General features: G+C 38.2%; 1 protein-coding gene across 2 annotated transcripts in view; it reads left to right on the top strand.

Annotated features, from left to right (window-relative positions):
- Nucleotides 1–15,532, top strand: part of EIF5B (eukaryotic translation initiation factor 5B) — a 67,445-nt gene that overhangs the window by 23,453 nt on the left and 28,460 nt on the right. For both annotated transcript variants that reach the window (XM_055400662.2, XM_055400661.2), the window contains exons 2-8: nt 3,411–3,536; nt 3,638–3,722; nt 4,368–5,043; nt 5,711–5,928; nt 6,327–6,477; nt 14,156–14,251; nt 14,728–14,817. In XM_055400662.2, the coding sequence (XP_055256637.1) occupies nt 3,411–3,536; nt 3,638–3,722; nt 4,368–5,043; nt 5,711–5,928; nt 6,327–6,477; nt 14,156–14,251; nt 14,728–14,817 (1,442 nt within the window). The remainder of the gene's footprint in view (nt 1–3,410; nt 3,537–3,637; nt 3,723–4,367; nt 5,044–5,710; nt 5,929–6,326; nt 6,478–14,155; nt 14,252–14,727; nt 14,818–15,532) is intronic.

Below are 15,532 nucleotides of genomic sequence, written 5' to 3'. Positions count from 1 at the left end.
GAGTATGATTTAAAGTTTAAAGTTAAATCACTGACGCTGTATGTCACTTTCATGTCCTGTTGTAATAAGGTTGACATTTTAGGACATTCTTTTGAATCAAGGGCAGGAAGTTCTGTACACATTGAAAGAATGCTTTAAAAGCCATGGTAATTAAGACTGTTAAGCATTGCTATATCATTGATATATTTTGTAGTTGTATTTGGATTTCTCAAATAATTTTCAGAAACTTGATTACTGAATTTCCCATTTTCTAGAAAGTCACTACAGTTTTGGTGTCAGATTTGGGCTTACGTTCCTGGTGTGTGAGTTTCTAGCAGGATGCCTTTTATAAACTATTTATCATCTTGAAGCTTACTTTCATACAGTTGTTAAGGAGGATTAAATGGCAGAATAAATAGTGTGTCTGGTGACTGGTCAGCACAATGCCTGAGACACAGAAAGCACTAAGAAACTGTTAATTTCTCTTACTACCCAGAAGCAGCTTTTCAAACTCAGTGGCATACAGATGTAGTTCTGTGTTTTGTTGTTCTAGAGCTATTTGTTAATGAATATTGTGGCAGTATAGCCAACCATAAGCTGTTTTGCTTAGATGAGTATAGTTAGGGCTGACAAGGTTTTGGAGGTGAGGTGCCAAGTCTCAGTATTAACCACCTTCACTGTCCCTTCTCACCCTGTCACACTTGTGTTTTGTGAAATGTTGGCAGGGCTGCCTTTGGAGATAGTGCTGGTTGATCTCAAGCTGGGCCAGATGGCTGATGCTGGGCCAGGCTTAGTTTCCTGTTACCTGATGAGACCTGATATTTGTCCTTGATTCTTCCCTTCCCCTTTCTGTATACATGCAGTTAGTCACTGGTGTTGCTGATTGATCCCTTAGTATTTACCTGACTCATATGTCTTCATCTTGCCTGCCACTGCTGCAAGTCAGGAGTTTGTCATCCCAATTAATTATAAAAGCGTCCTACCTTTTCTTGCTTCTTAACTAGTTGGGATTCTGCCCTGTCAAAAGCTACCAGAGGCAACTTTCTAAAATGCAAATTTGATTATGTCAGCAGGGTTAAGATCTTCAACTTCAGAATCAGAGCTTCCTGGGTTTAAATCCCATCTCTGCCTTGTCTGATTCTGGACAAGTTCTCTGTGCTTCAATTTCTTCATTTATTAAAAAAAGAAAAACAATTCAAATCTGACTTGCAGTCACCTGGGAAAATAGCTAAACATACATTACCTAGCTCCCACCCCAAATTCTGGTTCCCTAGATCTTGAGTGGGATTAAGAAATCAGTAGCCTGTAACAACGCTTCTCAGTTGGTTCAGATACCCTTTTTTGAGTCCTCCTGAGGTCAGGGCTTCCCTGGTGGCTCAGAGGTTAAAGCGTCTGCCTCCAAAGTGGGAGACCCGGGTTCGATCCCTGGGTCGGGAAGATCCCCTGGAGAAGGAAACGGTAACCCACTCCAGTATTCTTGCCTGGAGAATCCCATGGACGAAGAAGCCTGGTAGGCTACAGTCCACGGGGTCGCAAAGAGTCGGACACGACTGAGCGACAGAACGCAACGGAACGGAGGCCCTGTGTATGTTTTACCTTCAGGTTTTTGTGCTCATTGTGTCTGATACATGGGCCTCCTTTGCCTGGTTAACTTCTTTTTTCCTCGGGTCAGAGTTTCCCTCAGCTGGGAAGTGTCTGACTTTCTCTTTCTTGATTTTGTGCTTTGGAAAGTCACCACCAGTACAGTGGTTCTGTGTTCTATAATCTCCCTGAAATACACTGTCTAAAATATAGGACAAAAGGGAACACATTCAATTCTTAATGTGTCACTTAAAGGCGTTAAATTCCTTTATTTTGTGGCATTTAGCATTTTGCAGTTCCTGATTTACATTTTGTCTCTCTCTGTCTCTCCTTGAAGCTTCTTGAGTATAAATTCTGTGACCTCAGTGTCTTGTTACATAATTTTAAAATTTGTTGTTTAGTTGGTTAGTTGTGCTTGACTCTTTGTGACCTCATGGACTGTAGCTCACCAGGCTCCTTCTTTCCGTGGGATTTCCTAGGCAAGAATACTGGAGTGAGTTGTCATTTCCTTCTCCAGATCTTAAAATTGCATATTTCATATTAGGAATTGTTTTTGTTGAAGTGAAGCATCTTCGCAGCACAGCACCCACCAGTGGAGGGCTATGTTGCATGAGGTCCTTGTTTTCTCATTGCATCATTATTTGAATTCATACACCTTTTCTACCTGTGTGTCTCAGACTGACTTCCTTTGTTTTCTGTAGGTTTTAATGGAATTTAGTTTGTTTTGCTCAGAATAAGGAGAAGGCAATGGCAAGCCACTCCAGTACTCTTGCCTAGAAAATCCCATGGATGGAGGAGCCTGGTAGGCTGCAGTCCATGGGGTCGCTAAGGGTCAGACACGACTGAGCGACTTCACTTTCACACATTGGAGAAGGAAATGGCAACCCACTCCAGTGTTCTTGCCTGGAGAATCCCAGGGACAGGGGAATCTGGTGGGCTTCCATCTATGGGGTCACGCAGAGTCGGACACGACTGAAGTGACTTAGCAGCAGCTCTAAATAAAATAATATTGGTAGATGAGGATGTTGGTGGATGGAACCGGAAGCGAAACCAGGAATGTAAAAGATGGTGAGCAGGTTTGGTTCTGGATTTGGGGGCTGTTCTCTGTGTTTTATTTACTCAGTTCAGTTCAGTTCAGTTCAGTCGCTCAGTCGTGTCCGACTCTCCGCGACCCCATGAATCACAGCACGCCAGGCCTCCCTGTCCATCACCAACTCCCGGAGCACACTCAAACTCATGTCCACAGAGTCGGTGAGTCATCCTAATTTATTTAGATTTGGATGTGTGGTCATGAGTTGCTGAAAGCACTCAAACTTTTTGCATCTTTGTTTCCCCTTGATGAAAGTTCCTCTCAACTCTAAAATTTATACTTTTCCAAGTAAAGCTGCAAAGATTTCCAAAGATTTAGCTTTTACTGATAATCAAGTAATAATATTTTTCTCTTTTAAGTTCTTTTCATTTTATAAGTAATTTCATTCATATATTCACACACAAAAGAGAAACTTTAGTATCAACAAAAATGAATTTCCTTTTCTTCTTTAGGGTTACTTGAACACAAGCATGAATTTCCTTTTCTTGATTACCTAGATTTTCTCCCTGGAGCTCTTCATTACAACTCTTTCTGGGTTTGAGTGTAACTCAGACTTTATTGAAGTAGATGCAGAGAGTCTGAATAAATACAACACAAGTGTTGTCATGAAAGAACTTGACAAGTGAATCTTTTTTCAGTGGGCTGCCAATGCATGAAAAATGCTAAACTGAAAAGAAAAAAAATTTTTTTGTAAGTGAATGTGGTAGATTTATTATTTTGCTCTTCAGTAACACTTGGGTCTCCTTTGTTTTCATTTAAGTGCCAAGGATGAGATTGATCTTGATGCCTTGGCTGCAGAAATAGAAGGAGCTGGTGCTGCCAAGGAGCAAGAACCTCAGAAGGCAAAGGGGAAAAAGAAAAAGGAGAAAAAAAGACAAGATTTTGAGTAAGTAGATTTTAAATATATTTGATTTTTCTTAGCTTTGGTGCTAGATTTACTTATTAAACTGATTCAGTATCTCAAACTGTATTTTAACCCATTTCCAGTGAAGATGATATCCTGAAAGAACTGGAAGAATTGTCTTGGGAAGCTCAAGGCATCAAAGCTGACAGAGAACCTGCTGCGGTAAAGGTGAAATACAGATCACTGTTACTTGTTCATGCTTCTTCCCAGCTGCATTTATAGGGACTGTCTTTGGAAATGTTTGAGCAATGTATGTGTGTTGGTTTCTAGCTGATGCCAAAGGGGGAAAACAGTTTTTAGGAAAGCAATAATAAATTTTGAAGTCTTTCACAGATATAAAGATACTTTATTTGGGAATTTAAAGCTGTTTCACTTTATATTGCCAGTTTATAAAATTGGTACATTTGGAAATACAACATTTCACAACTTTACCTCCATTTTCTATATTATTTCCTTTCCATCCTTTGAAATTGGACAAGCCTCAGAGTAATGAGAGAAGGGTAGATATTTTTTCTTTCAATTTTCCCTGTAGGTTTTTTATGCCATGTGAAGAAGGTAGTGAGGTGGACTGTGATTAATGTCTGCTTCAGAGCACCTGGGTTCCGAAACTTACAGTGATTGTGAGATGTGCTTGAATCCTAGGCCAGCTTCTGGTGCTTGCTCGAGTTTTATATTCTTGTAAAAGAACCATATTTTAAAATTCTTTTGATAGTTTTTTCCATGTGTACTTAATGAAGTACATGACTTTGAACAGCTTCAGTTATTAAAAAAAATAAAATGCTGTTAATATTTCTAACAGTGGATATGTTTTAGCCAACAGAAAATAATGAAGATGAACCCATCTCAAAACAAGATAAGAAAAAGAAAGGACAGAAAGGCAAAAAACAGAGTTTTGAAGATAATGATAGTGAAGAATTGGAAGAAAAAGATTCAAAATCAAAAAAGACTGCAAAACCCAAAGTGGAAATGTACTCTGGGAGTGATGATGATGATGATTTTAATAAACTCTCCAAAAAAGCGAAGGGGAAAGCTCAGAAATCAAATAAGAAGCGTGATGCATCAGAAGAGGATGAGGATAACAGTAAAAGAATTAAAGAGCGTATGAGAGCACATTCTTCTGGTGAAAGTGGTGATGAATCAGATGAATTTTTGCAATCTAGGAAAGGACAGAAAAAAAATCAGAAAAATAAGCCAGGTCCTACTGTTGAGAGCGGGAATGAAGATGAAGACTCCTCCTTCAAAATTAAGACAGTGGCTCAAAAGAAGGCAGAGAAGAAAGAGCGTGAGAGAAAAAAACGGGATGAAGAAAAGGCAAAACTGCGGAAGCTGAAAGAAAAAGAAGAGCTGGAGTCTGGTAAAAAGGATCAGGGTAAACCAAAAGAATCTCAGAGGAAACCTGAGGAGGAACCTGTGAAATCCAAAGTGACACTTGACTCTGGAGCAGCTCCTGCCTCTGAAGAGAAAGGAGAGGGTCCCGCAGGCGTAGAAGGTTGGTAATAATATTGACGGAAGGGCCAGAGTCTTGGATTCATAATTAGTTCCTTTATTTACTTGCTGCACTGGGTTTTCGTTGCTACGCACAGGCTTTCTGTAGTTGGGATGAGCAGGGGATACTCCCTTACTTGGTGTGCGTGGGCTTCTCATTGTGGTGGCTTCTCTTGTTGCAGAGCACAGGAGGTTCTAGGAGCTTGGGCTCAGTGGTTGTGGAGCATGGGCTTAGTTGCCTCGCAGCATGTGGGATCTTCCTGGGCCAGGGATTGAACCCTGTCCCCTGCATTGGCAGGAGGATTCTTAAACACTGGACCACCAGGGAAGTCTCCAATTAATCTGAATTTTGATTGTTATGCTCCAAAGTCATTTTGTTATTTGTCCTTGGTTATGCATTAGGTACAGTGTATCTTCTCCCTTCTGACAGCATCCTCCTGTCTTCTCGAATCCCTTAGGATAACTCAGAGTAACACCAACATCATAGGCTTCTAAGGAAGCCAGCTGGGTTGTTCTGAGCTGTACCGGCTACTCCCAAGTACTCAGGAGGCCTTGATGCCAAAAGACCCTAGTCTGCTGCTGACCCATTGTAGTCCCTGGATTCTAGGGTTTGTGCACCACTGTTGGAGGAAATGACTTTTAAAATTACTCTTTGCCTCTTTTTTTGGTAGATGACAATGAAGGAGACAAAAAGAAAAAAGATAAGAAGAAAAAGAAAGGAGAAAAGGAAGAAAAGGAGAAAGAAAAGAAAAAAGGACCTAGCAAAGCCACAGTTAAGGCTATGCAAGAAGCTCTGGCTAAGCTTAAAGAAGAGGAGGAAAGACAGAAGAGAGAGGAGGAAGAACGGATAAAACGGCTTGAAGAGTTAGAAGCCAAGCGTAAAGAAGAGGTATGTTTTTGTGAAATTGCTGACATTGACCCTGTTTTACTTAAATCCTCTTATCATAACACATCTCTTGCTTTCTAATTGTAAAACTTTCTTAGTTGCATGGTAGTTGAGTTACATTCTTGTTCAGATATAGATAATAAAATAAGTACAGAAAATCCTGCCTTATTTCCTCGGGTACAGACAGGAGTTGCTTTTGCATCATTGCCGCACATAGTCTACCCTCACGTGATACTAATTATACTCATTCTGTACAACATTTAAAATACTTTCATTTGGAAGTTCCTAACATAATACTCTGCATGTATCTCAAGAGCTTTGTTAGAAATTTGGGGTGTTTGCTTTTAAATTTTGTAATTTGTTAAGCTAATACAGTTTGTCTGCTACATTTTCTTTTATAGGAAAGATTGGAACAAGAAAAAAGAGAAAGGAAAAAGCAGAAAGAAAAGGAAAGGAAAGAACGCTTGAAAAAAGAGGGGAAACTTTTAACTAAATCCCAGAGAGAAGCCAGAGCCAGAGCCGAAGCTACCCTTAAACTTCTACAAGCTCAGGGTAGGTGGTGGTCTTAATTAACGGAACAGTGCAGAGAGTTCTCTCAAGCAGTTATCTCTGTAGTGGTCAGAAGGAGAACTGAATTGAGACAGAGGGAGAATTTCTGTGAAAAGGCTGTGAAAACGTCCAGTAGTGTAAGTAGGGGAGATAATTTCATTATTTCAGGAGATGAACTCTATCCTGTGATAAATTTGCATGTAAATGACAGTATGTCTGTAAATGAAAATACAGAATAGTGAAACGAGTCCCCATGTATGCATCACTGAGTTTTAACACTTACCATTCTTGTTTTGTTCCCCTCCCACTCCCCCCACCACCACCCCGGAGTATTTTAAAGTGAATTCCAGAAGTCAGTATTATTCTACTCATAGTTTAGTATGTGTCTCTAACCAATAAGGAGATTTTCCTTTAACATAGTATAGTATGTATTATTATATTTAACAAAATTCCTTGGTTTCTTGATTTAGTCCATGTCTGTTTTATTTTTCACTTGTCTCCAAAACATCGTTTATAATTGATTTGTTCAAATCAGGATCCAGATTTGATTGAAGTATTGCATTTGGTTGATATGTCTCTTATTGATACTATTTCCACCCCCTGTTTTTGGGTTTATTTATTTGTTCAAGATACTGGATTTTTTTCCTAGAATTTTCCCTGTTCTGAATTTATATAATTGCATTCTACTGGTGTTGGCTAATTTATTTCTCTATGCCTTATAATGTTTTAGATCTAGCAGTCTGGCTGCTACTTAGCAGTGCTGTGTAGCACCCAGTGCCTCATGTGAGTAGGCATATGATCCGGTTGTCTTGCTTCTAATGATGTCAAGGTTGATCAGTGAGTTTATCCTTTGGTAGCCTTGTCCATTACCGAAGTACTTCATTGACTTTTCATCTAATAATTTAAATTCCAATTGGTGGTCATTGATCCTGTATTTCATTAGGAATTGCAGAATTGTGATAGGAAAACCAGGAAATATCCTTGTTTTCCTTTTTTAGTGATATACAAAATAATAATTTGCTGTCCCCACAACCTCCAAAGCTAACCAATGAGTTTAATTTTGTTTTGGATGTAGGACACTTCATCTTAATGGAATTTTATATAATTGACATGTTTTCATCTCCTGAAGTTATTTACATTTCGGATATTCTAATTAGATGCTATTTTTGGCTAGGAGGTCAGTCAGGCTGGTCCCTATGACTTTTTCATTTGACTGTAGTGTTCTTGGGCCCTTCCTTGCTTCCTGACACCACAAGATAGCTCAGGTTCACCTTGTACATTTTCTTCTCTAGACCTTGAAATCAACCGTTTACCCAAGGAGATTGTTTCCTTTTAGTTTAGATTCCATAATATGAACATTTCATTAATTGTGTCTTTCACAGGTAAGATGATTTAAAATAGTGTCTTTGCTCCATTGAGAAGAATGTTTTGGGATTTCTCTTTATGTCCTGTCCCTGCATTCCACAGGTTTTATATTATAGTAATTTTGGTGCTTGTGCTATAATTAAAATAATAGCTACCATTTATTAATGTATTTAGTATGTAACTGATGTTATTTTTGACATTATTTCTTCATAAAAGTCTTCATTTTCATCATATAGATGAGAAAATGGAGACTCAGGAAACTTGAACAGCTTGCCTGAGGTCCTGGAGCTGAGATTTAACTTACCTGTGGGACTTCCTCTGTGTTATGTTCAGGTGGAAGCAGTAAATTTAGAGAAACACAGGACTGAGATTTCAGAAAGTTTTATTTTTAACTGGGGATATAGCTTTTTAAAAAATGAAACTAAAGAACAGATTTGAGTACAGCTAGCAAATCCAAATATTGGATTTAACTGATGGCCGTCTGACAGACTTGAAGCTCTCATGGAGAAGTTGGGATGGGGCCATACAGAGAGTAGTATGCTGATCTCAGAAATGCTGTTTTATGGAATAGTTTGACTTGCATTTATAAGATGAAAATTAAAATTATGAACTTGGGATCAGTCTTTAGGACAGACTTGGAAGAGGTGTTGTCTTGTGTGGTATCTCTAGCCTCAGTCTCCTTCTTTATTCTTCATAATGTTGCCCAGTGTTTGCCCTCTTACGGGCTCCGTATTGTCTGTCAATAAAAAAAATCCAAACTTCCTAGCCTGGCATTAAAGGTCCTCCACAAGTCTGCTCATTGAGTCACTTCAAGGAAGAAGTACTACATGTTATGTCTGACCATATCTTTTGAAGCCACCTTGTTAGATAAATATTATTTACTATGTTCATTACCTAGAATAATGTATATATAACTTATTCATTGAGCTAAAAAATGTGTTCTTAGAGAGTGTATCTGCAGATATTTTCAGATAATGACCTTGAATTGTGTAGCTGGTTACCTTTTTGGTTTGTTCCATAGCCTTTAGCCTATAACTACTGAGTGTATAGCAAGTACACATTCCTTAAAAGACACAAACTACCAAAACTCAAATATGTAACCTGGATAGTCCTGTTATCTATTTAAAAATATACTCATGTCTATTTACATTTTAGCTCAGTTAAAAATTTCCAATAAAGAAAACTTTATGCCTCTATGATTTCACTTGGGAATTCTGACGAATATTTAGGGAAGAAATATTGCCAGTTACAAACATTATCTTCCAGAATCACCCAACTCATGAGAACAGCATTATCCTTATGTCATAGTGAGACAAAGACATTACAAGAAAGGAAATTGTAGATCAATATCCCTCATGAACAGAGATGCAGATTTCTCAACACAGTATTAGCAGTGTGATTCTAGCAATGCAGTTGTCCCTTGTGCAATCTAGGAGTCAGGGTCAGCTTTCCATGCAGTCACCAATTTGTGGATATTTATAGTTGGCCCTCTGTATCCAGGGTCTGTTTCCACATACGAACCAGTAGTGGATCTTGTAGTACTGTAGTATTTAGTGAAAAAATGTGAGTCCAGTATCCGTGTAGTTCAAACCTGTGTTATTCAAGGGTCAACTATATAAATATACTTATGTGCATATATTTATTTATATATTTAGGGACAGTCTGTCATGATCAAGTGGATTTTATCCTGGTAGTGCAGGGGTGTTCAGTATTTTAAAATCAAGAAATAGTTCAACATATTAATAGACTAAAGAAAATCTACATGATCATCTCAGTATACAGATGAATCATTTCAAAAAATTCAGTATTCATATATAAGAATCCACAAACTGGGGATAGAAGGGAACTTCCTTCCCTGATATCAAACATTTACAAAAAATATGCAATTATTACACTTACACTTACTTTTAAATGAATACTAATAAACTCTAATATTGTGATTAAGGCAAGGGTATGCACTCTCATCACAATCATTCCACATTGATCTGGAATGTCATGATTCAGGCAATTAGGCAAAAAATAAGGCCTGCAGATTGGAAATAAATAGTCTATTCATAGATGCCAGTTGCCTACATAGAAAATTCCATGGAATCTACCCCCACAAAATCCTATAGCTAGTAAGTGAGATTAAGAAGATTATAGATAGGCCAGTATGCAAATATCAACTGTATTTCTATATGCTAGCAATTAACATATAAATACTAACAGTATAAAATTAACATATAAAGTTAACAGTACTATTTATAGCACCCCCAATAAAAGAAATTGAAATAGTTAAAATTCTAGTATTTGTGGAATCTATATGCTGAAAACTGTAAAACACTGATGAAAATCATCAAAGGCCTCTGTAAATGGAGCGATGTTGCTTTTGCGGAGTCAAAGGTGTGATATTGTTAAGATACCAGTTCTCCCAAACTGATTTGTAGATTCAGTGCAGTCTCAGTCAGAATTACAGCAGAATATTCTGTGGATGTCTGTCAGCTGTTTCTAAGATGTATGTGAAAAGATAAAGGAATTAGAACGACCAAAGTATTTTTGAAAGAACCTTGGAGGACTCACAATATCCAATTTTAAGATTGACTGTAAAAATACAACAATCACAGTGTGATACTGGTTAAAGGGTAAACAAATAGGTCAATAAAACAGAACAGAATAGTCTGTCTGGTCAGGTTTTCTTTGTGTCATCAGTTCAGTTCAGTCGCTCAGTCATGTCCAACTATTTGCGACCCTGTGGACTACAGCACACCAGGCCTCCCTGTCCATCACCAACTCCTGGAGTCTACTCAAACTCATGTCCATTGAGTCAGTGATGCCATCCAACCCCTTCATCCTGCCATCCCCTTCTCCCGCCTTCAGTCTTTCCCAGCATCAGGGTCTTTTCAAATGAGTCAGTTCTTCGCATTAGATGGCCAAAGAATTGGGAGCTTCAGCTTCAATGTCAGTCCTTCCAATGAATATTCAGGACTGATTTCCTTTAGGATTGACTGGTTGGATCTTCTTGCATTCCAAGGGACTCTCAAGAATCTTCAACACCACAGTTCAAAAGCATCAATTCTTTAGTGCTCAGTTTTCTTTATACTCCAACTCTCACATCCATACATGACTTCTAGAAAAACCATAGCTTTGACTAGATGGACTTTTGTTGGCAAAGTAATGTCTCTGGTTTTTAATATGCTGTCTAGGTTGTTCATAACTTTTCTTCCAAGGAGCAAGCGTCTTTTAACTTCATGGCTGCAGTCACCATCTGCAGTGATTTTGGAGCCCCTAAAAATAGTCTCTCACTTTTTCTGCTGTTTCTCCATCTATTTGCCATGAAGTAATGTGACTGGATGCCATGATCCTAGTTTTCTTAATGTTGAGCTTTAAGCCAGCTTTTTCATTCTCTTTTACTTTCATCAAGAGGCTCTTTAGTTCTTCTTTGCTTTCTGCCATAAGGGTGGTGCCATCTGCATATCTGAGGTTATTGATATTTCTCCCGGCAATCTTGATTCCAGCTTGTGCTTCTTCCAGCCCAGCATTTCTCATGATGTACTCTGCATATAAGTTAAATAAGCAGGGTGACAATATACAGCCTTGCCATACTCCTTTTCCTATCTGGAACCAGTCTGTTGTTCCATGTCTGATTCTAACTGTTGCTTCCTGAACTGCATACAGATTTCTCAAAAGACAGGTCAGATGGTCTGGTATTCCCATCTCTTTAAGAATTTTCCACAGTTTGTGGTGGTCCACACAGTCAAAGTCTTTGGCATAGTTAATAAAGCAGAAATAGATGTTTTTTTGGAACTCTCTTGCTTTTTTGATGATCCAGTGGATGTTGGCAATTTGATCTCTGGTTCCTCTGCCTTTTCTAAAACCAGCTTGAACATTTGGAAGTTCACAGTTCACGTATTGCTGTAGCCTGGCTTGGAGAATTTTGAGCATGAGTTTACCAGCATGTGAGATGAGTGCAACTGTGCGGTAGTTTGAGCATTCTTTGGCATTGTCTTTCTTCGGAATTGAAATGAAACTGACCTTTTCCAGTCCTGTGGCCACTGCTGAGTTTTCCAAATTTGCTGGCATATTGGGTGTGGTACTTTCACAGCATCATCTTTCAGGATTTGAAATAGCTCAACTGGAATTCCATCACCTCCACTAGCTTTGCTTGTAGTGATGCTTCCTAAGGCCCACTTGACTTCACATTCCAGGGTGTCTGGCTCTAGGTGAGTGATCATACCATCATGATTATCTGGGTCATGAAGATTTTTTTGTATAGTTCTTCTGTGTATTCTTGCCACCTGTTCTTAATATCATCTGTTTCTGTTAGGTCCATACCATTTCTGTTCTTTATTGTGCCCATCTTTGCATGGTTTGTTCCCTTGATATCTAATTTTCTTGAAGAGATCTCTAATCTTTCCCATTCTATTGTTTTCCTCTATTTCTTTGCACTGAATACTGAGGACGGTTTTCTTATCTCTCCTAGCTATTCTTTGCAACTCTGCATTCAAATGGGTATATCTTTCCTTTTCTCCTTTGCTTTTACCTTCTCTTCTTTTCACAGCTATTTGTAAGGCCTCTTCAGACAGTCATTTTGCTTTTTTGCATTTCTTTGTGTCATAGGAAAAGACAATTCAGTAGATAAAGTACGGTGTTTGCTACAAGTGATAGTGGAATAATTAGACATTTATGTGCAAAAAATAAAACGAAAAACCTAGCCCTCAATCCCACTCATTATATAGAATTTAACTTGTAATGGATTGTAGATCTAAATGTGAAGAACTTTCAGAGGAAAACATAGAAACTCTTTATGAGTTTGTGCTAGGCAGGGAGTGCTTAGGTACAACTTCAAAAGCATAATCCATAAAAGGGAAAAAATGATAAAATTGAGAAAGTCCAGTTAACAACTTCTGCCATTCAAAAGACACTATTGACACCACTGAGAGAATATCAAAGATAATACCAAAAAATCACACATCTGAAAATTGTGTGTGTGTGTATATAAAGATAACTCAGATTTCAGTAAGAAAAACAATCCTATTTGAAAAGGGGCAAAAGGCTGAAGAGACACTTCACTGAGATACTATAAGCATGTGGAAGGAATGCATGACACCATTGGTGGTGGTTTAGTTGCTAAGTCGTGTCCAACTCTGGAGACCCCATGGACTGTAGCCTACCAGGCTCCTCTGTGTATGGAATTCTCCAGGCAAGAATACTGGAATACTGCCATTTCCTTCCCTGGGATCTTCCCGACCCAGGAATCAAACTCTGGTCTCCTGCATTGCAGGCAGATTCTTTCCTGACTGAGCTATGAGGGAAGCCATTAGGAAAATTCAAATTAAGACCACTATGAGGTATCACTACACATGTATTAGAATATGTAAATTTAAAAAAAAAAGCCAGCATTTATCTTTACAAATGCTGGCAAGATCAGTTGGCACTCGTGCTACTGGTGGGAATGCAGAATTGTAAAGCCACTACAGTTGGCAGTGTCTTACAAATTTAAATACAGTTGACCTCTGAACAACATGGATGGGAATTGTGAGGGTTTTTTTCAATAATAAATACTACAGTACACGATTTGTGTTTGGTTGAATCCAAGAATTTGGAGACCATGCAAATAGAGGGCTGACTATAGCAGATTTTCAGCTACATGGAGGGTTGGCAGCCCAGACCTACATGTTTTTCAAGGGTCAGCTGTACGTATTTAATGTCCAATCCACTCCACAATGTGTGTCCCAGAGAAACGTTCACACAAAACTGCGTGCAAATGTTGATAGCAGCTTTATTTGTATTGTCAAAAACTAGAAATAACTCAGATGTCCTTTAGCTGTCTATTGAATAAACGGACTGTGATCTGTCCATACCCTGGACTACTGCTCACCATAAGAAGAAACGAAGTATTGATACAGATAGTATCGAGGATGGTTAGTATCCATTATGATGATAGCCAGACTGTAAGGCTTTATTTCTGTGACTTTCTGGAAACAGAGCATCTTAAGGGATGGAGGACGGATCAGTGGTTGCCAGAGACTTAAGGATGTGAATAGGGTTTAACCTCCCAGAGCAGCCTGAGGTGATGGAACTGTTAGGCATCTTCATTATGATGGTAATTGTGTAACTACAAGCATTTGTCTAAAGTCACAGAGCTAGACACCCAAAAGATGGAATTTTAATGCATGTTTAAAATACTTTTATGTTGAAAAGAAGGTTTTCCATGAATGTTCTTTATATTTTAGGGTATGTATCTCTGAAGTGAATAAAATGTTATCTTCTTAAATAGTATTTCTTAGGTGACAAGCAAGTAATATAAACCCTGAAATTTTCCAATTTTATCCCTCAGGTGTTGAAGTGCCATCAAAAGACTCTTTGCCAAAGAAGAGGCCAATTTATGAAGATAAAAAGAAGAAAAAACCACCACAGCAGATGGAAAATAAAGGTTTGCATACAAAACCTGTGATTTAGAAACAGTTTTGCTTGCCTTTTTCCCTGTAACCTTCAAAGCAGAAGTCTTTTAAAAAGAAGTCAAACCAGAATTGCATATTGAAACCAACTTCCTGTACCTTGTTTCATATTAATATCATTCTCCACTGATTCAAATTGATGGAAAAGTACATCTGTTTGTAAAATCTGGGTCCTATGCTATGAATAACTGTTCTTGACTGAAAAAGCATAACTATCTTTTTTTTTTTTTGCTGTTCCTTCTCAACCTTCTGTAATTTTATAGTCTAGTCTTGTCGGAAAGAAAAACTATTTTCTTGTTTGTTAAAAATCATAGCTGGTATTAAATGTTTTGTAAACTTAAACTAAAGAATTTGGATTGTACTACTGTTTTTTATTCAGTAGTTAACAGAGTATCCTAACAGAAGATGCACTGAAAAGTATTGTTATGTTGGTTTCTGTTCCTTTTATCAGTTTCTGAACCAGTGGAATTAAGTGCTGCTGTAGAAGTTGTGGAGCAAGGAGTACCCGAAAAAGAAGAGACACCACCTCCTGTTGAACCAGGCCAGTGCTCATGCGCCTTCAGTTGTCTCGGTTGTCACTAGTTTGGGGAGACCAGATGTCTGGCAGAATGGCCTTCTTACTTTGTAGTTCTTTCTTTAAATCATTTCATTTTCTCTGATAAAATTGTAGAGGTGAGACTTGAATCACTTTGTTCTTTACAGTACTGTGGGAAGTGTTTTATAGAAAGGATAGCGGTATTTGGATTTTCCGATGTTTTTATTTATGGGTCAGAATTCTTAGGTGGTACCAAAAAGACCTAAAGTTCTTTGTTTAAATCCTTTGGAAGCAAATTGGGAGCACTTTTGATTAGAGCTTTTACTAAGAATCATAAGAACTGGCAGTTTAAAATCTTTAGAGGTCAGCTTCTGTTTACTCAGTTAGTAAGAGGGTTCAGTTTACTAATTCTGTGTGTGTATTTTGAGATTGGGGAACATCTCTGGATTTTTTTTTTTTCTTCTTTAAACATTGTTCTAATTCATGAAATGAGGTTTTGCTAGGAGAGCCAGAGGCTGGCTAAATTGTATGTTAGGTAAAATCAGGAGAATCTCCGGTGTTTACTGATAGAAGTAGGAGTTGCTTTAGAGAATGTTAAGACTGACCCAGATTGAGGAGAGTTTGGGGGAGAATGGATTCATGTATATGTATGGCCGAGTTCTTTTGCTGTCCTCCTGAAACTATCACAACATCATTAATTGGCTGTACCCCAATACAAAAC

The sequence above is a fragment of the Moschus berezovskii genome, chromosome 11 (genome assembly GCF_049115385.1).
Source record: "Moschus berezovskii isolate FMDL1 chromosome 11, NW_MosBer_1.0, whole genome shotgun sequence".
Lineage (NCBI taxonomy): Eukaryota > Metazoa > Chordata > Mammalia > Artiodactyla > Moschidae > Moschus > Moschus berezovskii.
The sequence above is the reverse complement of the archived record's forward strand: the minus strand, read 5'-3'. Positions and strand labels throughout refer to the sequence as shown.